This window comes from Anopheles funestus, chromosome 2RL (genome assembly GCF_943734845.2).
Source record: "Anopheles funestus chromosome 2RL, idAnoFuneDA-416_04, whole genome shotgun sequence".
Lineage (NCBI taxonomy): Eukaryota > Metazoa > Arthropoda > Insecta > Diptera > Culicidae > Anopheles > Anopheles funestus.
The window spans coordinates 37,928,584-37,951,081 of NC_064598.1; the positions used below are offsets into that span (position 1 = coordinate 37,928,584).

Below are 22,498 nucleotides of genomic sequence, written 5' to 3' on the forward strand. Positions count from 1 at the left end.
AACTTTACGGACTAACTCCAATGTGCCCCAACAACCACCCATAGCCGGATGGTTGTTTTTATGTTGGGTGGAAAAGATTTACGATAGTTCGAACCTGAAGATATCGCGTCAAATGCGTTTAGTAAACAGCCGCATTATGTGGAACCGAACCAATACCGGGCCGTATGGGCAGGTTCAAAAGATCAAACCTCAGCAACGTAATGAAGGGATGGCCACCCCTCGAGAGGAGTCACATTTGTGGAATGTTAATATACTGTTGCGAACGTGCGATATCATTTTGCTGTTGGTACGGAACCGAAAAACCACCCGCGAGCGATTAGTCTATTGGTCAGTTTCCTTGACCTCGTGCCAGTACAATGATAGGCCGGGTTGGGTAATGTGATGCTAGAATTTTGAAGCTCATCGGTACCGGTGCTTCACTTTTCGCGGCATCATCTCCATCGGTAATTTGTACAGACGGAAGGTTTCCGAAAAGGCTGCCCCGAAAGCCCAGACATTGACATTTAGATGGAAGGGAATTGTGATCTGCTGCATTACATTAGATTGATGCCAATTCAAGTAGCGTTTTATTTTCTTTTTTTTTGTTGGGCAGGGGAAGTTTGTTATTTTTGCGTTTGTTGCGCTTGGCGCTTCAACCTTTACCGTTTGTCGGGTCGTAAATGTTTGACATTGTTGGGTGGGAAATTTCGTTACAGAAATGTCAAGATCTTACGGTAATGTACAGTGATCTTGTGTGTGTGTGTGTGTGAGAGAGAGAGAGAGAGAGAGAGAGAGAGAGAGAGAGAGAGAGAGAAAGAAACGAGTCAAGCCCTTCGAAGAGAGGAAGAGGTTCAGTACGGTGTCATGACCTATGATACACATAAATCATAAAACAATTTATTACCATAATGCCAGTTTTTATTGCCTCAAACAGAGGGTGTTCAGTGTCGCTGGTGACTTCAGATCATGCACATGATCTTCACTCTGGCTGGTGGTTGTATTTTTTGATACACTGCCATGGTACACCAGGCCTCAAAGAAAAGACCTCACTGATCAATGCTACCGATTGTTTTTTTGGGGGGAGCTTCATTTAAGCATCGAAAAACATTTATGATCATAAAACAGACGCGGAATGTGTTGTTTATTCACTCGGCAACTGACTGCACTGCGCAAATAGTGTCACCGGTTCACACGTCTGGTAGACACTTCTAATTAAGCAAACGAAAGACTTCAACAGGTTCGTCGCTTAATGCATCCTTTGCAGCAGCCACCTTCCAACCGAGCCCCGATCAGTTAGCTAATCAATCACTATCAATTTCCTGGTTCACCGGTGGCCTTTGGCATTTGTGGTGTTGTTGTTGTGGGTTTGCTTTTTTTTTGGTAGTGGCTCGATGTGATCTCACCGGACGCTAAGGCTTCGTTCTTTGCCCGTTTTCGAAAATTCGCCAATAAATTTTCAAGGTTGTACAAATTAGCCACAATGAAAGCGTATCTATTGCCTTAAAGGATATGTAATCAATTTCCCCTTACATGAAGTGTTAGTGTGTTGTGTGGGATAAAAGCACCAGCGTCTAGGATTGCGTTTAACGCAATCCAACGTTGGTTAAGAAAACCTAGCCAACGATCTAGCCCGGAGGCGGTTCGATTGCTTCATCACTTTCGACATATAATAATGGTGTGTCGTGTAGAATGGTAAAATAATAAAATTCACCTGCTGCTTCCATGCAGTTCCCTTTACCACCGGTCGTCCGGACAAAACACGCGCGCATTATTGATGGTCAGTAATTAAAGGCGGACCTTCACAGAAGAAGATGCGTCCTCTTTGGGGGTATTTATTTTGTCTTCTTTTTTTGTGTGTGCTAAAACCGAACCAAGGGGGAATTTTTGGCTAGAAACACGCACAGCTTTTAACCCCCCCAACCGTTATCACACACGATCGTGATCGCAATCCATCGGATGGTGGTAAGTGCGGTTCGGGTGCGGTTAGTTTGCGAGTGCGCTTGTTTTGTTTGCTAAGGTGTTGCAAAACTCATCAAAAATTTTGCATCACCAATCAAGCGCCCATTTTCCAAGGCGTCCCTAAATGGTGTTCCTGCACGTAGCTCTAGTTGTCGGTCTAGTTTTGGACGTTTTTTTTTGGGTGGGTTTGGTTATGATTAGGACGCTCATCCACGAAATGGTTGACCCCAATCAGCTGCGAGCATGAGTTGAGCAAAAAAAAGGGAGCTTTTACCAAGCTCAAAGCCCACACTCGCGGTCCCAGTTGTGGTCATAAATCATGCACCATCCGTTTGGAACTAACGCTAGTAGAGTTTGCAACCGATGGAAGGGATCGCTTTTCGCATTGCTAGCATTTTTGAGTCAGTATTCACCCACCTGGAGTTAGTCCAGTCGAGGCAGAGAGAGAGAGGGAGAGAGAGAGAGAGAGAGAGAGAGAGAGAGAAAAGAAGGCTCTATGAAAATGTCACCAGCAGACGTTGGAGTTTAGCTTCGGGTGGCTTTATCAACGAAACTGTGCTCGAACCTTCAAAGGGTCTTCAATCAAAATGTTTTTGGGAAGAAAGATCTTCACCATACATTGCGTTGTTTCAACCAGTACTTTATAGTACATTCAGGCGCATATTGACGACCTGCATGGTCGTGATTTACATCTAGTGATAACTTGTTTTGCAGGCATTTTTTTGTGTGTAAAGTAGGTTTACCTCCATCGATTACCCCTCGTAGTTATGCTCTCGCGGGACAGTTTTACCGCTAGAACAGCTGCATTTGCGGATCGTTTGGATCGTTTGGGTGACATTTTATTATGTGCCATGTTGTGTGGCTAGCACTGGCAGATGAGCACTACACCGTACCGATACTTTGTTCGTGCACGGCGGATCACATTGCAGACGCAGACATGATTGTCGATTGTGCAATTTGCATAGGCGCACATTTAGGTTCGGCCCCGGAGTTCATGAGCGTCTTCGGTTCTTCACTGTATCACCGTATCGGTACGGTAATGCTGGCCAGTTGAAGAATGTAGAGAATCGTTGCAGAAGCATTACCGGAGGTCACCGTGCTAACGCGTTTCGCATCTCGGGTCTCGTACTGTTCGATGAGAGGATGACTTGTTGAGTGAAATTTATGAGCCAATTTAGACCATGTTCCGTAAACATGGCGTCGGTTGTACCGATGTTCCCGTACCTTGGCCATCGGTACATTCGATCGGGAGATCGACATGAATTTTCTATTTCCGGTAAACCGGTAAACATCCCAATGTTCCGATCCCGCGTTGGGGCAGTGTTACATCGTAACTTCCCTCCCCCGCTTTGCCGTCTCCGTTCAAAATCGTTTCACCTTAAACTGATCTGACATTTGCACCATCTAATCGCATTTACGACCCTGCACGCTGTTGGCAAATTCTTCTCGCCGGGTTGAGAACCGACCAGAGAAGACGCTTTTCGGGCTGCTCGGGCAGGCACAAATACAAACCACACAAAGCCGTACCGAAATGTCACGATTTATGGGACAATATTTTCGGGAAATTTATGAACCGAAAGTCTGTGCAGATACTGACGCCACTGGTACGTTCGGGATGGAAGAATATTGCCCGGCCAGGACACTTCCCGGGAATGGTTGCCCTGTGATGAGCTGTCAAGCTGTAGGTGTCGTTTAAGCGTCTTGGTTCGATCGAGTATGGTGCGTTTTATGGCAGCATATTTGGGTACACACTGTTAGCCTCTTTTGCGATCAGCTGAGCCATACAAACGCTTGTTAATTGTACATTCGTTTAAAGGATTGATTGTAGGTGCTCTGGTAAGAATGCGCTATGTAAGGCCCACATTGGGAAGACTTGTTTATACGCCGGAAGGGGTTTTGATAGTTTTATATCGATGGATGTAGATGATCTTAAACGTAATTAACTGCAATGATGATGAGCGGTGTGTTGATGGTTTTACGAGAATGGTTTAAATAGCTCTGAATGAAGCTATCCTCATATTGCGATCAATGCCACGATCAAGAAATGGTAGAAGATTCTAAACGAAACGTAGAAATCTGTCAAAAATTTCTTGTTTTCTGTTCGCTAATGAGCGCTAGACAAAGCCTGACATATTCCACACGGAAGGACGAATCATTCGCGATCATTTAACGACCAATTAAGCCATCGCTAAACCAATAGATATGAACAATCAATATGCAGAAGGACGTCGAACGTGTTTCTAATGGTGTTAAGTTGCTGCACACTTTACGCAATGGCTACATTATCATTTCGAAAAGCAAAAAAAAAACGCTTCAAAAAGGATAACAAACACTTTGTTCGATATAAACCTTCAAACGCGATTGCTCAATGAACCATTCAAATTTATTGATTTGAAAAAAAAAGAAAGAAAAAACAAACATCTAAAAGCTTAACAAAGCAAACATAATGTCAGCAGGACAGTATCAAGCGATCATGTGTGTACATCACATCACAAGTGAGCGTTAATGCGTGCAGCATCATTTGGCACCGCAGCGTGGTGAATTGATTTTGCTTTACCCGAAAATAATTAGCCACTCTCAAACAAGCGTCCGAAGCGCCCAATCGCGGTATGACGCCGATGATGGACCCGATCTATCGGGTGACCTTTAAGGAATGAAGGAATGAATGCGGAAGAGCAAACAACAGGCGTAAACGGTTTGAGGAAGCCACTATTTACAGGCTTCTGGGCTTTTGTGCAATCGGAACGCGCGTTCCCGGCACGGTTGCGTGGTTTCGGGAAATGTAACCCATTAATGCCGTCCATTAATTTATTCACTTCCGCTGAGAAGTGCTGACAACCCGAAAGCTTTTAGATGCGCGCGGAGCTACTATCAGAACTATCGGACGGGCGATTCTGTGTTTGTTCTGTGATGCGGAAGAGAATATTTTAAATATTCCTTTTTGAATTTGCGTTTTGCGAAACGAATTGAAAGATGTGCAAAATGCGCTGCAGTTTTGTTGAAGGCGGGAAGAAGCTACCGTTGAACGAAGAAAAGTGACACGAGGAACTGTAGGGACAAAACAAAGGGACAAAACCGTTTAAATAATCATAATACTTACGATCAGAGCTGTAAGATCGTTCGCATTAATCACACGACAGATCCAAATAAACGCACAGCACAGCATCAATCAAACCTGTAAACATCGTCAGCGATCAAAGATCGCGCCACAGACGATTAGCCGGTCTGGCTGTTATGCGTTTTGCCGAGCCGGGTGTCACCTAAATTAAGTCACTATCATCTACTACGCCATGTCAGACTCGCGCTCTCGGTTGATTCACATTTATCTTGTGACACCCGTAAAGCGAGCTGAATTCAAAAGGGTTCGTCGCTTGCTGATGAATGGAATCGTTTGTATCACCGATCCGGTTGATCTTCGTTTCGTAGGCACGCGCGATATTCTTTTTGTTTGCTGAATGAAAGTGAAGCTATTGTAACGGCGGGCAAAAAAAAAGCCTTCTCCATCCGTAGTAGATAGAGTTTCCGAAACCGGTGAGGTAGGATTGATTGATACAAAACCGATTAGTGTTTGGTTTTGTCGCCCGATCATCCCGAACGATCGGAGTTATCCATTCCAAGTATGAACTTAAGAAATATGTTGTTGTTGCTGTTGTTGTTGTTGTTGTTGTTCGTGGTAATGTTTTGTGAGGAATGGAAGGTTTGCATATTTTTATGCTTACTCCACCGAACTCGCTTAATTCGTTCGAGTACACGTGCACGAAGCCCTGCCCTGTTCGAATGGACGGTTTCCAGTGGAGGGATAACGCGAACCACCACCGTGCGAACTGTGCAGATGGTAGCGTTAAAGCCGAAGACGAAACCGCACAGAATCTTCACCAAACGAAACTCCGTCGCTCGTCCCCATTCGTCCCCGCTTATCCCCAAAAGATTGTGTGTGCGCGCGCGCGATCGTACACCCGTTTGTGTGGAGTTCGTTTAGTGACGTCGAAGCCGGTGTGTAGGTTTAGCGGGTGGGTTTGTATATAAGCGACGTTTCGGTTACGTTGGAGTATCATTCGCAAAGAAGCTAACCGATCGTGCTTGTTGAAGAGGATTTGTGCGAGTGCTAGATCACTTATCGTCCAAAAAACCGTACCGTGTACCACGTGAAGATGAAACAGTTCGTTGTGTTCGCTAGTGTGTGCTGTGTCCTGCTGGCAGGACGTGTTGTATTGTCTGCACCGGCCCCCCAGCAGGCCGGAGGTGCGGGTGGATCAAACAATGTGGAAACGTTGAAATATTACAGCGAAAACAATGGACCCGATGGTTACAAGTTCAAGTAAGTGTTGTGTGAAGAGTGTCGTGGCATGGTTATCTTCCCAAAACTGGGCTGATATCGGTGCCAAAGTGTTCGTTCTAAGTTCGTGTTCCCTCAAAAGCACTGCGTGAGAGGAAGGGAAGGGAATGTCTGAAGTTAAAATTTTCTCCCTTCTGTCGTTCTGTTTAGTTACGAGCTGAGCGACGGACAGATCCGATCGGAAGTCGGTACCTACCGGGACGTGAAGGATGCGGAGGGCAAAGACGTTAAGGCGTTGTTCGTGCAGGGATCGTACTCGTTCGTTGGCCCCGATGGTCAGACGTACTGGGTGAACTATACCGCCGATGAGAACGGTTACCATCCGAAGGTTGGCACCGGCCCAACGGGTGGAATTCAACCTGGACAGGAAACGCCCGTAACCAGCTCTTAGAGAAAGAGAGAGAGAGAAAGGGGGGTTGTTCGAGCGATCGAGCTGAACTGCCATCAGAAATGTACTCAGCACACAGCAGGGACACTTACACAGCACATACTCACCACAACAACACCTACCTGCGTAGAGGGAATTACAACCCGCATGCCCAGCGTCAGTGGCATGCAAAGTCAGTGGCATTCTATTTCTAGGCTTAAGGCTAGTCGATGTAAATACGATGCATTTTTTGTGTTCCTTAGGAAAATTTTAAGGAAGCTCAAATAAACGAAGTGTAGGAAAATGTAACAGGTGTGTTTATCATTTGACAATGATTTTATATTGGTTTTGATTCTTTTTTCTTTTAGCCTGCTTTTGTATTTGAAGGATGACACGGAATTAGAACTATAAACAGACAATAAAGAAATTAATTGAAAAATTTATGTCCCACTTTCTAATCGTTTTGTTTTAGTGGAATTTTAGTGAAAATATGATATTTCAATTACTTATAACATGACTTAAAACTTTTAGAGTTTTTTTTATAATTGTTCCTAAAAGTTGTTTATTTTATTCCGAAAACAATTTAAAACAAAATTCTTCGCTTTTATGTTTTATATAAAATTTCTACATTGAAGTCTTATTTTATTTATGTAGAAATATCACATCAGACCGTATTACTGGAATTTGTCTTCAATCAGACGAAATATCGAAATGGTCCCATCCAGATCGTTCCCCCGTAGCAATGACTGACTATCTGGCTACGTGGTAAAAATAAGTCTAGTAAGCCAGAAATGGCCGGCGTGACCTGTGTAACGTCGTTAAAAGCCAAGAAAAAGAATAAAAATAAAAATCCAGAAATGGCCGGCATGACCTAAGAGGTGTTAAGCTAAGAAGAGAGAGAACAAAACTGAGAGTTGAACCTACCTTAATCGGCTTTTCCAAATAATAACTTTCTCATCATGTCAGCCTATTTTATCGTCATTAGGTCAAGTAAACAGCATTAAGCATTGATAATAATGTGATAAAATATTACAATGTCTACTTTTTGCCGATGATTTCTCCAATAAGATAGAAGTGCCATCCTAACGTTGTCATAAGTAAAACTCCATATCGTAAAACTCCACGTTCTCACGCACAACAACGACAAGCATGAGCGATGATCAATGTCGATTCGCAAAATTAATGATTTTTAAATCACACAAAGAAGTTTTTTGTTCTTCCTTTACGTTTGACTACGTTTTTATTCAAGATGGTGCAAATTTCCATCCATTAATCAATGCGCCGGAACGTACGGTTTGTTGATGAAGCTACTTAAGCGCAGGGCCGAATCTTGTGTCTAGCTTACGATCGGTATCGTAGTCACCAGTGCCCATCCGGGTACGATATCCGTTCTCGTCTGCGATGTACTCCACCCAGTAGGTACGGCCATCATCAGCAACGAACGAGTAACGTCCTTGGACGACAACAAACTGCACATCTTTTCCTTCCTCGTCCTTGGTGTACCGGAGGGTACCTTGCTCCTTACGACGCTGCTCATCACTCAGCTCGTATCTGCGCGATTTCGGGAAGCAAAAAGGATAGATTACGATTTCTTACTGCATGGTGGCAGACCGTTCCACTTACTCAAAGCTGTATCCTTCGTTCTGTGCGTTGTTGCTCTCGTACTGAACGATGTACGGTGTTGCTACGGGATCAATAGGAACTGCCCCAGTGGTAGCAATCAGCACTGTTAGTGCAACAAAAGCAATTACGTGCAGCTGCATTTTGATGGGTGTTTCTCTTGCGAATCTTTTACCGAATACTGACCAGTTGATCGTTAGCACGAGGAACTTTTATAGTAGAAATTTTCGGTCCCATCCGTTGGGGTGTGTTTTGGTGACAGGTTTGGTTGCATCCCATGCACTGCTGAGATTAGAAATCGAAGGATCGAATGTATTGTATGGGATTCCATTTGGTTTGTAATGATCAGCTATTAATCAGCACTGTTGACAAATACGTCCGTATGCTACACGCAGACGGATTGCATTTGCATTTGCGAAACGTGTTATCTGTCTAAAAAGGGATTATGATATTGCATCTAAGCCATGTCCAAAATAACCCAACACGAAGGACAAATTTAAGCGACGAAAATAGTTGGCAAATGTCATACAGCGCGAGACACAAATAATCTACAGCGTTGTAACCTTGTATGGGAAATGTGTTTCCTTTTTTTTTTATTTCTCATTCAAAAAGAACAAAAGGTACAGGAAGATACTTCATCGACAATGTCATGTTTCTCTTACAGGTGGTTTAAATGTTCTTTGAAGTTATTTTTTACCAAAGAAAATAGTCTTCTCAAAGTGGAATGTTTGTGGTTTCACTCGCTCGACTCGTCGTATATCGGTGATGAGCTGTTTCGAATGTAAGTTGCTAAGAATTTCCTTGAAGCCAGTAGATTCTGAAAATAAATTTGAGTTTAAAATAAAACATACAAATATTATTATTTTTTTTAGAAAAAAATCTCAACATAACCAATATGGAATATTCAAAATCGGTATGAAAACGATAAAAACGCTCCCTGTGGTATGCAATCCGCAATACATTTCGAAATTGAAGTGTCATTTCATGAAAAGCGTACGTTTTCGCGAAATATTTCATCAAGGGAAATGTTATGTCGAGATTTGAAACTTTTCAATGCTTTTAATTGAAATCCTTCATATGAATAAGAGGGTCGTTAGAAAGTTTGAAATTTTTCAAATGATTTATCATTTAATTTTGTACACTATTCTTTAGATTTTGTTGAGCTTCGTAGCTTATATTAGATAAAAAAAAATCGTTTATAACAATCTCAAAAAATAATATTTAAAATTGGTAGTACGCATCAAATGATTAATTAATATTAGCAACATAAATATGCTTTAAAATAACAGTATGAAAACATCACTCTCACTACACGTGCTGCGGAAGACGAATGTGTGTGCACTTACTGTCAATTTTTTCGTTGTAATCCACATAGTACAGATAATCGTCGTTCGGCGAGCTGAGAATCCACTTTCCATTCACTTTCAGTGTATCGCGATCCCAATCGTACACGTACTGCGAGAACTCCACTATTCTCAGTGGCAATCTGCATGAAGTAAAGTAAAAGATACACCAAATCAGTACACTCTAGTTCACAGCCGGATCGCACAAGCAAGATCGCTTACTCATCACTTAGAACGCTGTTAACAAAGTCCGTCTGGTTGGAGATACGTTCCGTCACGACATGTTTCACGGTATAGAACGCACTGCACGATTCAGGCTGGGACAGGAAAACACTAACCAGCACGAAACCAATCACTGCACCGATTCCAACGCACTTGCCACCGAGGAGTTTCATGTTAACAGTTCTAACGACACCGAACCAATGAATGCGGCCAGTAGCGGTGGTACGAATTTTATATTCTTCATCGCCGAAAAATGAGCACAAAACCCCGCACCGAGCATGCGAATGGTAATCGGGTTTAGGAATCGATTTGCCACGTGACGGGACATCGCCGAGAAAACGGTGGGACGACAACCTGTTCGAGTTTGATCTTCTTCTGCTTCGCGTTGCGTATGAAGAATCTTTTTGCGTCAAAAGAAACTTTTTTTTCGTACCGTAGTGCCAAGAGTTCTTTCCACAAGCCTTTTTGGCGGGGTGCTTTTTTTCGTCTTATGTAGCCGGAAGACGATCTCTATTGAATTGTGCGATGCGATGCATTAAATTAAAAGTAGCATTTGTACGGTTGGAACTGATCGCATAATATTTTTTTTTCTTCTCCATAGATCATCATCCTTTTTTGCTTAAATATCAAGGGTAACCATAGACCACCGGTCCGGGTTTGGTGGGTATTGCAGTTCAATTGGCAATGGATGTTTACTCGCCTCGGTAGAATTATTACAGTTTCGAAGGTTAGGCAAGCTGATTTTTTGTTATTGGGTGGTAAATTTATACTAATTTGTTTAGCTAAATGAGGAAGTAATAATGTCGAACTGTGCTGTACCGCCTGTCAACATTTTGCCACGTCCATAAGTAGAAAACCTTGAAGTACCATTCAGCTGAAGGAGAAGCCTATTGTGAGAGGCGAGAAAAGCTCCACTAAAGAAGATTATAGAAAGCAGATTTACGTCAATGAATTTAATTGCTATTGATGTAAAACCAGTTTGAAGATGGACTCCCTAACGATAAAGAGAAAATACCTCAGAACAGAATTTATAGCTAACCTCATTCGCATGTGTCCAACGGGTGATCCATTACGAAACCGAACCAGTGCGTGGCGTAGAACTTCTAAACAAAGTTTGAAGATTTTTTATCTTCGAGCTGTTCCATTAACACCTACCCCACCGTAGAATTTAAAGTATTGTCAAATATTACGTGAATATACACACCTTCGATCTTGCGATCTTTGCAGGTGGTAAAGAAACGTTTCAAGTACTACTGCTGTTTATATTGGAGTGGTTTGTTGGTCATTTTTGTTTGAACAGGTGAGGTTTTACTTTCGTTTTCGTACAGCTTGGCGCTCACAAATATTGCAGCTGCTCGTTTATCACAAGCATAGCTTCAAGACCCAGAATAAAATGCACAGACCGGTAAAAAAATGCTTTACCATAGAGAAGTTACAACCACCACAAAAGTATGTCATCGATCCCCAGCTTAACTTTTCTCACACACGCAACGGCCGATCGTTTCGGTAGATCCATCAAAGTGATCGCGCACACCGAAGATATATTTCATCAGCCATTCTAAATAGGTACGCGCCGCGAATTCCTAAACCGTACGTTGATTGCCTTCCGAAATGAAGCTTCCAATTGTTGCGGCAGGAATAAATATTCATCAGTGCGCGCGGGAACTTCACTGTTGGTTAATCATCCCAAAATACTGCGGGATGTTTTTGGGAAAGTTCACCGGCCACAGAACTCTCGCCTAACGGCTTTCGGGTGCGAGAAGGAAGAAGTGTCTAAGTTTTGCTTTACACATAGCACAAACACAGCATGTGGGAGCTGCTTTTCATACAATCATCCAAAGGGCCTATTTCTTTACGTTTTGTCGTTAATTGTGATTTCACCATATTGCTTCGTACGGAGTTTCAAACTAGTTGTTCCGTAACAAATTAAAATATCAATAAAAAATCGTCCCAAAATCGGTTTAGAACACTGTCACTTCATGGAAGAAGGTTTGATTTCAGACCAGTTTGGTGGTTTTCCCTAAAAGCTTTCGATTTTTTCCTGCCTCTTTTTTGTGATTTTAGCAACACAGTTTTAATGAACCGGTATGTATCTGCGTAGAACTGCGTTTAGAATCACGTTTTCCCCTTGTAGGAAAAAAAACGGAAATACACCAAAATTCTGCATTCATCTACGGGACACACTGGTAACCGATCAAAAGTGATCCTTCCAGTTTTTTTCCGGTCGGAGGCGCTTCTGTTCTTGTCTCGCTTTGTATATTCTGGATAATTTAATCATACCGCATAAGCATAGCTCACATGCACCGGTGTGTGTGTGTGTTTGTGTTCCACAAAAAACCAGTTGGCCGTACCATCCCATTCCGAACCAGCTGCGAGTCGGCTTGAAGGGCTGTTCGGTGGTGGTGGAGTGGTGGACTCCTGATGCCTGAAACTGGTCCCGGCAAAAGCCCATCACCCGTCAGTCTGTCTACTCATGTTTATGGGTGTGTTGGCCCATGAGTTTGACTCGGAGATTGTGTTACAGATTTGATCTTGACACTTTTGCGTGCCACCAACAGCATCCAGGTTATGTGTTATGTTTTTTTTGGGTGAAATTGAACCACAACATCATCATCGTTACATCATGTCCAATTAAGAGCTACTGCTAATCGTCACTCACCCCGATATTGTAGAGTTGCCCACTGGTCAGCAACTTTTGACCTAGGGCTTAGTTTGAGATTCCCGTTGTGGTCCAGATCTGATCTTAGCGTTACTGATGATGTTGTTTGGTTATGTTTCAGGGAGGGTGAGCAAGAAAAAAGAAGTAAACCGGAATCGTTCACTATGCTTTTTTGTTGGTGAAGGTCACGCTTGGTTCAAGTGATGCTGTACAGGGTAGTGAGATGTGAATTGAAGCTTAGCACCGGGGTTGGGTTAATGGGTAGCGTAAGGGCAGGTCGATGATGAGCGCGTGACGATTGTTAAATGAGTAATAAAATCACACAACCACGCGAACGCACGCAACTCACAAGTTCTCCAATGAAGAGGAATACCTCTGGGCAGGTGTTTGGAGTTTTTTTCTCCTTCTGCTCCTTCAAGCGGAGCATGCTCTTGATTGATCTTCATCGAGATGCTTTGTTTTGACGAATGTATCGTGATGAAATGGACGGGGAATTTCAGTTTGACGTGCTTCTTCTAGCAAGGCGAGATAGTTTTTAAGATTGTTGTCCTTTTTCTTGATGTTGTGTTGGGCTGAAACCGTTGATGAGCGTGTTGGTGAACAGAATGTTGCCTTCGGATCGAAGTCTAGGCTCAATTGCGCTTCTGCCGTGATTGCCACCGTAGTCATGAAGGTGAACTTGAGGAAGCTACTTGTAACCGCCAGTTGCTGGTTGGTGATCTTGTGCGGATTACTCGATCGTGTGGAAGGTGCCGATCATGCGGCTACTGTGGACGGTATACTCCGATCAGTCGTTGCAGTGCGGTAGGTGTTTTCTAGTAGGAAAGAGAGCGGGAAGAAGGTGGTCCTGATCGTGTCCTGTTTCTGGCATGTTTCAGATCTCAGCTAGAACCAGTGCTAAAGTATCGCTTGGCACAGCGAACGACGGCATTACCTCAGGTGACGCGAACAGGTGGTTTGTCTTGTGGTGGAACGATACGTGCTTCTGGTTTGCAACGGTTGTTTAACTGTGTTAATTCGGACAATCGTCCATCGGAGGCTCCACCGGCAGCTACACAGATTAATGTACAGGAGCGTGTTGATGACACATCCCAGTACACTCCGGTGGAGATAGTCAGAGCCGATATAAAGGGATCCTGGTCAACGTACAGTGATGGAACATCTTTAACGGTACAAAATGAGAAGAATCGTCCAAACCAGCGAGAACCTGTACGATCGAATCCTCTTGGTTTCATATTTCCTACACTGGAGCAGATAAATCATTTCAACCAGTGGCAACGACCTTACCAGAGTCCTAACCAACTTCCAGCGGCAACCATTCCTACCAGGACCACAATCGCCACTACCTCCACCACCCCCTCCACCACCACCTCCACCACGACCGTTCGACCAAAGGGGAATGATTTTTATTTTCCCCATAATGGTAATGATCGTTTTACGCCATTTAGCACTGTACGACCTGCACAGTATTACACCACATCGGTCACCACAAATGGCCAGCAACACTTGGAAACGAGCACACCATCGATCTGGGAAGAATTGGACATCACAAAAAAATTCCCAGAGGAAGAAACCACTACGGAACCAGCAGAGGAGGAGAGTGGTCTTGGGAATCGAATCGATAACAAGCTGCTACTATCGCTCGTGGGCTAAACTTGCCGAGGCTATCTCTACTATGGGTGGCTAAAGAATGGTTTTTGTTGTTTTGTTAATAAAACAAGGTAACATTATGTATGGATGGCGTTCGTTTGCAAATCATGTCTAGCTTACATCTGTGTCGTATTCATTGATAATAAGCAACTTATGTCGGTTCGTACAAATTCTGCTGAAGAGTGCTTAAAGGAACCGGTTTCCAAACCGGAAAACATCTTATTCCCTCACACACGGCGAGGTGTTGCAGAAGAAAAAAAAAGCACGCATCAGATAAGATTACAGGTGGTGCTGAAAATGTAGGAGCAGTGTTTTTTTAAAGAAGAGATATCAATATGATCGAAAACGGTTTTCTTCCAGTTTTTTTTTTGGTAAAATTTTAGTGAAATTTAAATTTATTTTTTTATTTTTTTTCCAATAAAATTACTTAAGTATCAGCCATAAATGGTACAAAACCTGTTGTATTAATCACACGAAACGTTAAGCTCATAATGATCTTACTGCAAAAGGGAGAAACAGCTCCTAAATTGGTTTGGAGCTTTTATTGTTTTTTTTTGTTGTTGCAAATGTTGAAGCTTAAAAAGATCTCCCACTGATGGTGAGCCTCAGTTACGATACGATCGCGGACGGTTCACCATGGCGCACGTACGGTTGGTGACATTTCTTGCTGTGTGTTTTATAGCCGTAGCCATGAATCTCTGTTCGGTTTCGGCAAGGTGTGTTTAGTGATTTCGTGTCTAACAGTTCGAGAATTGTTTCTAATTTTACGGTGCTTTTGTGTAGACCACAGTTCTTCTTTCCAGGAGGCATTGGTGCACAAACCCCAGTAGGAGGAGTGTCTCTAGGTTTGCCAATGGGGTTATCCTTTAACTTAGGTCAACAACCTGTCCAACAGGTTCCAATTAGGGGAGGAATACCACAACAGCAACAACAGCAACAACAAATTCCACAACAGCAACAACAATATCCACAACAGCAACAACAATATCCACAACAGCAACAACAATATCCACAACAGCAGCAACAGCAACAACAATACCAGCCAAATGTCGAACATCCCAAAAGTACCACTACCAGCGAAGGGTTAGGATCGCGTTTTGGTGGTGATCCCGAGCCTGAGGAGGAAGATGCCGGTTTTGCGACACCGGATGAAAATCCGTGTCAAAATATGGGTACTGGCATGGGTAACGAAACCGGTGGTAGTGACGATGGTGGTAATGCGACGGAACAACCATGCCAAGGAATTGGAGGAGGCAATCGAATTAATCCGAAACAGGCGGCATTACTTTCACTGGTTGGATAGAGTGTCACGAAAACAAACACAAAAAAAAAGATAACACGACTTTCGTTACGACTTTAGTGAAACATACATTTTTAAAACCCGCGTTTTAAAATGGATATTAAAATAAAACACATACTGAGTGATTGTGAACAGACCTTTGCTGTGGCGCTTTTGTTTCTTTCCCTTATATCACTTCGGTTCAAGAAAAAGCTGCTCTACGTCGCACGTTGACGCTACTTTCTTCTTATCATACAACTGACTTCCATCTCACCTCACCAATCCGTATGAAGGAGGAAAAGGTTCTTCGGTCGAGATTTCCTGCCCAAGATGATAAATTTAAAGTACGGTCAAGTTAGTTTAGTCACGAATAAATTTATTATTATTAATTTCATTCAATTAAGTTTACTTCGAAGATTCCAACGCTTCCGGAGAATCGGTACCAAACGGAGCCAACTGTTTATTTCCGGAAAGGAGAAGAATTTTTGGAGGTGGAGTTTTCTTTTGCTCTTCAAGAACTCGCATCAAGAACCCCGAATCGGGAAACCTGTGTGGTTGATATTGCTTGAGGAATTAGTTGGCCCAGGGGTTTGTGAGTGTTGGTTGGTGATTCTTCACACTCGGGCCCCCCAAATGATTAGAGACATGGATGGTAGGGGCGGTTCGAGAATGGGTTCGACCGTGAATGATAAAGGTTAAAAAGCTTGGGCACGAAATACTTTCGGTTCAATTTTCAGACTTTTTGGAACGCTTCGGACATGGTACGAGCAGGTGAGGTCGGTTCAGCATGGGCTAATATTTATTCGAAGTTAACCGACTTTGTGCTGGGTGGGGAAAAGGTGGGCATAGATTGAGTGGATCCCGGCTTAACCCGATGTGACGATTTAAGCCTTCCTCTTGGCCGCCCCATACCCATCGGTGGAAGTGTATGGCTATATGTTATCGCTTCTTGTAATAAATTATAATTGGATTTGTTTGTCTTTCGGTAGGATATTTGGTCGGTTTTGGTCGGACGGGATTAGATGAAGATTAGACCTGGGTTCCGGATACACCGATAACGTCATCGGAGCGGGAAGGTAGTGGTGCGTTGGACGTGGAGAATCCGATGCCAGCCATCTTTGATGCGCACGTGAAGGAGGCTAAGATTTTTTTGGTCCATAACTCTTAATACGCCCCCCACTACCACCACCGACGAGCGAAAGCAGAAGCTTCTCCTTCGCACTAAGCCCACCAAACTTCGGTTCGAGACCAATCGGTTCTGTCGGATCGGAATGGGAGTTAGGAAATAGATTAACGCGAAATAAGGACGATAACTTTCACCATGAAGCTTACCTTCGAAGTCACCGGTACGTTCAAGGGTCAACAGATATTCACCGTCCGCCGTGAGAAGGGTTATGTACTCCACGATGAGGTGCCTTTTGACGGCGAGAACACTGCAGACAATGAGACAACACAGCGCAGCGGTTAGATTGGACAAACTTGGACGAGTTTCAACATCACGTTACCTGTCTTGAATTTCTTGCACAATAAGATCCTTCGCTTTCGAATTCGCAACAGTTTCGTCACTATGGTTCAGGAACTCACAACTGGAAGCTTTGGTGACATTCCTTCCACCCGGGACCACTTCGTATGCCTTACTCGGTCGTCCAATTTGTAGCAAAATGATCGAAGAATCTGTTGCCTCCAGTTGGCTCTCTAATCGATCGCAGTAACCACCGAGGTCCACCGTTTCCAAGGGTACAGAAAACACTTGAAACACGCTGCCCAGTGTCATGCTAATGACACCACCGATAGACAACAGCAGTAGCGCTAATATCTGCCAACGATACATCACGACCGAACCGTGGAACTGATTGATCAACTACGGTGTGAAGTGATATTTAAAGACCTGAATTGCCGGCATCGTTGCATGGTTACCGGATGGAATGTAAAGGGGTTGAACTTGAAGCTTACCCTACGACGACTATTACACACGTGCGGGATCGCATGTGATCGTGCGCATTCATATTGGGAATTTATGAATCTCGTCAGTTCCGTTAAATAACGTTTCGTTATCAATGCGTATCTAGCATGGTTGATCATGAATTTCCGTGGAAGGTATTGTTTGATATAAAATACCCTTACAAAAATATTTACCCTTGCTTTGTCACTTTGTTTCTTCTGAAGATAGAAATTAAGGCAATGCAAAAAAAGCTAAAAGAAACAGGTTTTTTATTCCTTCCAAAGAAGAACAGAACATAGATGATGGACAAAACCATGTGTGGTTGACTTGTGGTGAATTTATTATAATTACTTTATTATGATTTGGTTCGAAAAGTTTAGAGATAAGCGAGCCTCTAAGCATTGCGATGCGTTGCGTCATCGTAGTTTTTTCACGGTTAAAGTATTAATGTTTCCTCCGCCCAACAGTGACAGAAGAACTTTCTGCGCGTCATCATCCCTGATATCAAAATAGGAAACTACCTTTGGTTTGTAGTTTTTATCTGTAAATCAATGGAACGGTTTTATGTGAGTATTAATGTCTTTAAAGAAGAGTAATAAGATAAACTTACCAATCACTATCTCAGTGCTTAGGGTGATAATAAAACCATCTTCAGTGACGAAAAGAAATTTCTCAAACAGTACGCCTTCGATGAGACGGATCTGATGCTCGTCTAAGCTGATGTATGTGCTGCAATGATAGAAAATTAATATTCACATTCGGTGACGATTCGGTCACACAAACTTACCCACTGGCGAGTAGATCCGTTACGATCGTTCGTATTTCATCGTGATCATGTTTCTCGATCGTATCTGCCTGCTGAGGTGCACCCACTGCCAATCCAATCACTAAGCACAAGAGTAACCCAATGCTTGCTGTTGTTCGATGTTGCTGTTTCATGGTGTGTTTTTTTTGTTTGCTTCTGATGTCGACACTGATTTAACTCCGAAGACAATCGGTTTGCGAGTGATGGATATGCTTGATCGGTTGAAGTGTTTTATAAATACTGCTGAAGTGGAAGCCAAACACTTGACAAGAGGGAGGAGAATCTTGAGAAAGCTGGTTTTGCTAGGAGCACAGGAAAAGCAGAACTGGAATACCAAATTTAACCATGCGCTGGAGTACTCTGGTCGAGATCGATGACGTGTGATTGGGAATTTCTGGATATGTAGTGTACTTGCCACTTGGAGAATTGTTTTGGGATTTTCCGTTAAAAAAGGGAATCTGTTTGACGACATTTGTGGAGCATAAAAATATTTAAACATCATCGAACGTTGCGGTCCAAAATGTAGGTCAGTACAGTGAACGAATTGGTAATGAGAGATAATTTCCAGCGGAATATTACATCCCTACCGTGTGATGCGATGCTGTTACAGTTTAGCTCAATTGCGCAGCTGTCATACACGAAACCCAGGCTCGTCTGTACAACCCCTGTGCATCACCCCATGCGTTGACGCTTCTAATCCTTTACCCGACCCTCAAGGATGCGGAACCGCATGGTGCTTCACTCGCGCGAGGTTAATTCGATTTATGCATGCATCCGCGTACCGGGAATCCTTTGCATACGGCACCACACACCCATCGGAACGGTTTTATTTTGCCGCAGGATACGGTTGCGTCCAACCCCTTCAGCACTATGCAATGCTGCCAGAGCTTAATCAATAACCAATCAATAGGACGCGTATATACAGAGCAGCTGTTCATATCTCCCAGACGTGTTACATCCTGCTGAGGGAATCGTGTTTTTTTTTGCTTTCAACCTTTAAAAACAGCATAACAACCGAACGAACGGTTAAATCATTCAACGGAACGGGTTGTTTGAAATTAAAATTACACTCGCCAGCGAACTGCCAAAAAGCGTTAGCAAAAGACGCAGGGACTGTACTATAGCGCAAAACGAGTTGCAAAGTTTGTCGATGGTACAAATTGAAAGCACAAACAGGATTGGGGTTTGAAATTTTAAAGAGGAAAACTCAAACGCATCTCCAGCATGATGTGGTCGGGTTCGAGAATCGGTTCGGTTTTCATTTTAATTTAGACAGGAAATAAACAAAGCCCCAAAGTTCTCAAACCCACTCAGCACACCGTTTTGGGCTAGAATGTGAATGTATACACACCCGTCGGGAACCCGGGACCGCCCTTGTTTATCCATTGGTCAACGGAGAAATGGAGGTTTGAATGAAAGGAAAAACCGAAACACACCTTACCATTTGCCCGAAAAACATACAAAACACCCGGTCTCGGATGCCTTGAAGGCGCCCGGAAGGCCATTTCTGCAATGTGAGTTTCCCACTCGGTTTGAAGAGAAAATGGTAGGAAAAACAAACAGACCACTCGACCAAACCGATGTCCAACGTTTGCCATGGTGGTGTCCATGGGCAGTGTCCTCTCCTCGTGGTGAAATGGAAGAACGATGGGTTGGGTGGTAGGAAAAACATTCCAACAGACCTACCGGGATGGGGATGCGTGTGTTCTGGGTGTGGGAATATACGAGGATTCAGAACACATTTAGCTGAAAAGTTTCTCAAAACCGCCTGAAGCTAAAGGACATCTAGCCGGGGGGGGGGGGGGGGTTTTGCTGAGGTGGATGAAATTTCACCACAGTTTGTGCCTGTGGCATGTAGAACGTTTGTATGTTTGTGTGTCCGGTGTGTACATCAGAGGCAAAGACCTAAGAATTACGGGGCGCACTCGAACGGTCCAACATGGTCGCTGTCCGAAACTGAAAAACCCCCAAAAACGAGAGGCCGTTTTTTTGGGGTGAGGGACGGATAAAGCTTGTTTGAGGATAACACAAACATGGGTCGAATAAGTTGAGCTTCTTCTCTCAAAAAACAAACATAGACACGGACATAGTGACTGAGCAAGACGGTCCAGTAAAAAGGCGTCTAGGTAGTTGGTCGTGTTTCGAAAAGTGCAAAAAAGCGGTCTTCGGATTGGTGTCTCTGTTTTTTTTTTTGCTAAAAGGGTCAAAAGAAGACACTTTCAGTACGTTGGAGATGATAGGATCACAAAAGGCGAAAGTATGTAAATAGTTCTTGTCTATTGAGGAATATTGATCGGGTATATGCCGAGGGAGTTGAGGAACAACTAGGGAACCATTTTCACAAAAAAACACATCATTTCTATTCTTAGACAGTGAGGAAGAACTCACGTAACGTCCACAGTGTAATATATACGCAATGTCAAGAGATAGGGAGCTCGTTGACCTAACCTCAAAAATTAATTCCCATGTCCCAAGACGTTCGTTAGGGGATTTTAAGCATTGGTCATCACTTGAAGATGCCCCCGCCGGGGGTTGACAGTAAGCTCGCCCCTTTTGCCAGCCGGAGGTTTCTGCTTGTTCTGCCAAGATTCACTGGCTGGCAGGAATTTTAATCACTTTGATTTATCCATCCAGCTTTCTTCCCTTCTTGTTTGCTGTCTTCTTACACATGGACACATGGAAAAATGGAAGGGTTTTTCCAGCAAAGTTTGATCCTCTCGATGTCGATGTTCCGGTTTTTGGCGCAAAGGGTCTCGTAGCAACCGTACGTGCAAAAGTGACAGTGTCACCCGAAAAACGAATGACCAAAAGTCGTATCTACATTAGCATGCCCATTCCCGGGGTGCCATTTTCACTTCGTTCACCCCGTAGGACCTTCCGTCCGTCCGTACGCTCGGTTCCCCGTTTTGGACTGGAACCGAACGCAACGAACCGTTTTCAATTCGACCAGCTCTTCGACCGACGTACCGATCCCCGTCCCCCCAAACCGGGTCGCTTTCAATCGTCCGAAACGGCTCGTGCGAAACCGGGCAAGTCCGGTTAGGTACACGGTGCCCTGGAAGAAATATGAAAAGTTCTTAAGTCTTTGATTTAAATTTCGGTCACCGTTTCGCTTCCAACATGACCCCTCCTCCCCAGGTTTGTGCCCGGGGACAATATTCTGCCTGACTGCTTCCATTTGCCCCTTGTGTGTGCCGGCCCGACTAGCCCGGGGATTCGTTCGAACGGTTTTTTGAATGCCCGAAGCCAGTAGAACCAAAAACGGGACGGGATATGAGATGCTTATGGTCATGGGCTAAGTAGGTGACATTATTTAAATTCTGACTAGCTGGCCCAAGCCCTTTTCTGGCTTTTGTTCGACATGCGGTACCGTACGGCAAGAAGGAACGTGGCTGTCGTGGATCAGAATGAAGAGTTTTCGATTTTTCAACGTATTTATTAGCTCGACCCGAAGAGTATTAAACACTGTACCGTCCTGGATGGATGCTGTGATGTGTGTGTGTGTGTGTGCGGCCGTGTGAGTAGGAGGACTTACCGAGGCAACCATGCATGAAGCGAACTTTCTTGGGAAAATAGCCAATTTCGTATTTGAAAGCATGATGAATGAGAGTGGTTTCTTTCGAGCAATCTTTTTACCGTTCGCTTACGTCACTTCACTTGGGAAGTTTTTGTCCTACGGAAGTTCCGCTGGAGTTGTTGCGCTTGGACAGTTGGAAGAATATATTCGTCTGTGTGTGTCACACACTATGAATCTTGAAAGGGGTCGTGTGCCCCAAGAAAACCCAAAATTAATACACCCGGTCGCCTGGATTAGGGCACTATTAATAAGTCACCGACGATATAGGCCAATGGGCAATGGATAAGAACGTTCGTTTGGCAATGGTTGGATAATAATGTGGCGTGAGTCGAGAGTGCTGGGACATGTCACATGCTTCGATTAGCTATCTTCAAACCAGGCGCCGTTCGTGAAGTCACTGCCCGAAACGGTCCAAATGATGCCGAGAGTGATGACGGTAAGATACGAATCCGTAAGACATTTTCGGTCATTTTGTGATTTGGATGGACGGGAATGGCGATTCGTTCAGGAAATAATTAAACCAAACATTTAGAATCTTTCGTAACTTTTATTGTTGTTTTATACTAAGTCCACTTTATATGACGTATCCTTTTGTTACTCGTTCTATATAATGTTTTCTTTTCACATTCCAATTTATCTCAGAATCCGTAGACTTAGACGACCTACACCACCAACTACAAAGCATACAGGGGAACAGGATAAATAATACTCACCATGGGAATTGGACGATGCCGTCCGATCGCCCGTTGAAGGTTTTTGA

At 43.6% G+C, this 22,498-nt stretch overlaps 7 protein-coding genes across 7 annotated transcripts; 3 read left to right on the forward strand and 4 right to left on the reverse strand.

Annotated features, from left to right (window-relative positions):
* The first annotated feature begins 5,974 nt into the window (after positions 1-5,974).
* Positions 5,975-6,950, forward strand: LOC125763691 (larval cuticle protein 65Ag1-like). The gene is made up of 2 exons (XM_049427058.1): positions 5,975-6,256; positions 6,425-6,950. Exons 1-2 carry the CDS (start codon positions 6,090-6,092, stop codon positions 6,663-6,665), a joined length of 408 nt encoding a protein of 135 aa, XP_049283015.1. The 5' UTR covers positions 5,975-6,089; the 3' UTR covers positions 6,666-6,950.
* An 828-nt stretch (positions 6,951-7,778) lies between these two features.
* LOC125763693 (endocuticle structural glycoprotein SgAbd-5-like) lies at positions 7,779-8,759 on the reverse strand. Its single transcript, XM_049427060.1, has 2 exons — positions 8,265-8,759; positions 7,779-8,192 (listed from the first exon to the last, which is right to left on the reverse strand). Exons 1-2 carry the CDS (start codon positions 8,402-8,404, stop codon positions 7,949-7,951), a joined length of 384 nt encoding a protein of 127 aa, XP_049283017.1. The 5' UTR covers positions 8,405-8,759; the 3' UTR covers positions 7,779-7,948.
* Positions 8,760-8,825: 66 nt separating this feature from the next.
* LOC125763690 (uncharacterized) lies at positions 8,826-10,070 on the reverse strand. The gene is made up of 3 exons (XM_049427057.1): positions 9,827-10,070; positions 9,608-9,747; positions 8,826-9,078 (listed from the first exon to the last, which is right to left on the reverse strand). Exons 1-3 carry the CDS (start codon positions 9,997-9,999, stop codon positions 8,948-8,950), a joined length of 444 nt encoding a protein of 147 aa, XP_049283014.1. The 5' UTR covers positions 10,000-10,070; the 3' UTR covers positions 8,826-8,947.
* Positions 10,071-12,184: 2,114 nt separating this feature from the next.
* Positions 12,185-14,219, forward strand: LOC125763686 (uncharacterized). Its single transcript, XM_049427052.1, has 2 exons — positions 12,185-13,289; positions 13,364-14,219. Exons 1-2 carry the CDS (start codon positions 13,045-13,047, stop codon positions 14,136-14,138), a joined length of 1,020 nt encoding a protein of 339 aa, XP_049283009.1. The 5' UTR covers positions 12,185-13,044; the 3' UTR covers positions 14,139-14,219.
* A 409-nt stretch (positions 14,220-14,628) lies between these two features.
* Positions 14,629-15,571, forward strand: LOC125763688 (uncharacterized protein DDB_G0283357-like). The gene is made up of 2 exons (XM_049427055.1): positions 14,629-14,851; positions 14,919-15,571. Exons 1-2 carry the CDS (start codon positions 14,772-14,774, stop codon positions 15,436-15,438), a joined length of 600 nt encoding a protein of 199 aa, XP_049283012.1. The 5' UTR covers positions 14,629-14,771; the 3' UTR covers positions 15,439-15,571.
* Positions 15,572-16,191: 620 nt separating this feature from the next.
* LOC125763689 (uncharacterized) lies at positions 16,192-17,288 on the reverse strand. Its single transcript, XM_049427056.1, has 3 exons — positions 16,920-17,288; positions 16,747-16,847; positions 16,192-16,672 (listed from the first exon to the last, which is right to left on the reverse strand). Exons 1-3 carry the CDS (start codon positions 17,243-17,245, stop codon positions 16,554-16,556), a joined length of 546 nt encoding a protein of 181 aa, XP_049283013.1. The 5' UTR covers positions 17,246-17,288; the 3' UTR covers positions 16,192-16,553.
* A 383-nt stretch (positions 17,289-17,671) lies between these two features.
* LOC125763692 (uncharacterized) lies at positions 17,672-18,708 on the reverse strand. Its single transcript, XM_049427059.1, has 3 exons — positions 18,144-18,708; positions 17,967-18,085; positions 17,672-17,897 (listed from the first exon to the last, which is right to left on the reverse strand). The coding sequence occupies exons 1-3, from the start codon at positions 18,293-18,295 to the stop codon at positions 17,773-17,775; spliced, it is 396 nt and encodes a 131-aa protein (XP_049283016.1). The 5' UTR covers positions 18,296-18,708; the 3' UTR covers positions 17,672-17,772.
* Between the last annotated feature and the right edge of the window lie 3,790 nt (positions 18,709-22,498).

What these genes read in the sequence shown, in the direction of transcription:
- LOC125763691 (XM_049427058.1), top strand. Translation starts at nt 6,090, where the DNA reads ATGAAACAGTTCGTTGTGTTCGCTAGTGTGTGCTGTGTCCTGCTGGCA. An exon ending in CCCGATGGTTACAAGTTCAA is followed by an intron (nt 6,257 to 6,424) that starts GTAAGTGTTGTG and finishes CGTTCTGTTTAG; the next exon opens with TTACGAGCTGAGCGACGGAC.
- LOC125763693 (XM_049427060.1), bottom strand. Translation starts at nt 8,404, where the DNA reads ATGCAGCTGCACGTAATTGCTTTTGTTGCACTAACAGTGCTGATTGCT. An exon ending in AACGAAGGATACAGCTTTGA is followed by an intron (nt 8,193 to 8,264) that starts GTAAGTGGAACG and finishes GAAATCGCGCAG; the next exon opens with ATACGAGCTGAGTGATGAGC.
- LOC125763690 (XM_049427057.1), bottom strand. Translation starts at nt 9,999, where the DNA reads ATGAAACTCCTCGGTGGCAAGTGCGTTGGAATCGGTGCAGTGATTGGT. An exon ending in AACAGCGTTCTAAGTGATGA is followed by an intron (nt 9,748 to 9,826) that starts GTAAGCGATCTT and finishes TACTTCATGCAG; the next exon opens with ATTGCCACTGAGAATAGTGG. An exon ending in TTACAACGAAAAAATTGACA is followed by an intron (nt 9,079 to 9,607) that starts GTAAGTGCACAC and finishes ATTTATTTTCAG; the next exon opens with AATCTACTGGCTTCAAGGAA.
- LOC125763686 (XM_049427052.1), top strand. Translation starts at nt 13,045, where the DNA reads ATGTTGTGTTGGGCTGAAACCGTTGATGAGCGTGTTGGTGAACAGAAT. An exon ending in CGATCAGTCGTTGCAGTGCG is followed by an intron (nt 13,290 to 13,363) that starts GTAGGTGTTTTC and finishes GGCATGTTTCAG; the next exon opens with ATCTCAGCTAGAACCAGTGC.
- LOC125763688 (XM_049427055.1), top strand. Translation starts at nt 14,772, where the DNA reads ATGGCGCACGTACGGTTGGTGACATTTCTTGCTGTGTGTTTTATAGCC. An exon ending in CTCTGTTCGGTTTCGGCAAG is followed by an intron (nt 14,852 to 14,918) that starts GTGTGTTTAGTG and finishes GCTTTTGTGTAG; the next exon opens with ACCACAGTTCTTCTTTCCAG.
- LOC125763689 (XM_049427056.1), bottom strand. Translation starts at nt 17,245, where the DNA reads ATGTATCGTTGGCAGATATTAGCGCTACTGCTGTTGTCTATCGGTGGT. An exon ending in GTGCAAGAAATTCAAGACAG is followed by an intron (nt 16,848 to 16,919) that starts GTAACGTGATGT and finishes CATTGTCTGCAG; the next exon opens with TGTTCTCGCCGTCAAAAGGC. An exon ending in ACGTACCGGTGACTTCGAAG is followed by an intron (nt 16,673 to 16,746) that starts GTAAGCTTCATG and finishes CCGATCCGACAG; the next exon opens with AACCGATTGGTCTCGAACCG.
- LOC125763692 (XM_049427059.1), bottom strand. Translation starts at nt 18,295, where the DNA reads ATGAAACAGCAACATCGAACAACAGCAAGCATTGGGTTACTCTTGTGC. An exon ending in ACGGATCTACTCGCCAGTGG is followed by an intron (nt 18,086 to 18,143) that starts GTAAGTTTGTGT and finishes CTATCATTGCAG; the next exon opens with CACATACATCAGCTTAGACG. An exon ending in AAGCACTGAGATAGTGATTG is followed by an intron (nt 17,898 to 17,966) that starts GTAAGTTTATCT and finishes ATTGATTTACAG; the next exon opens with ATAAAAACTACAAACCAAAG.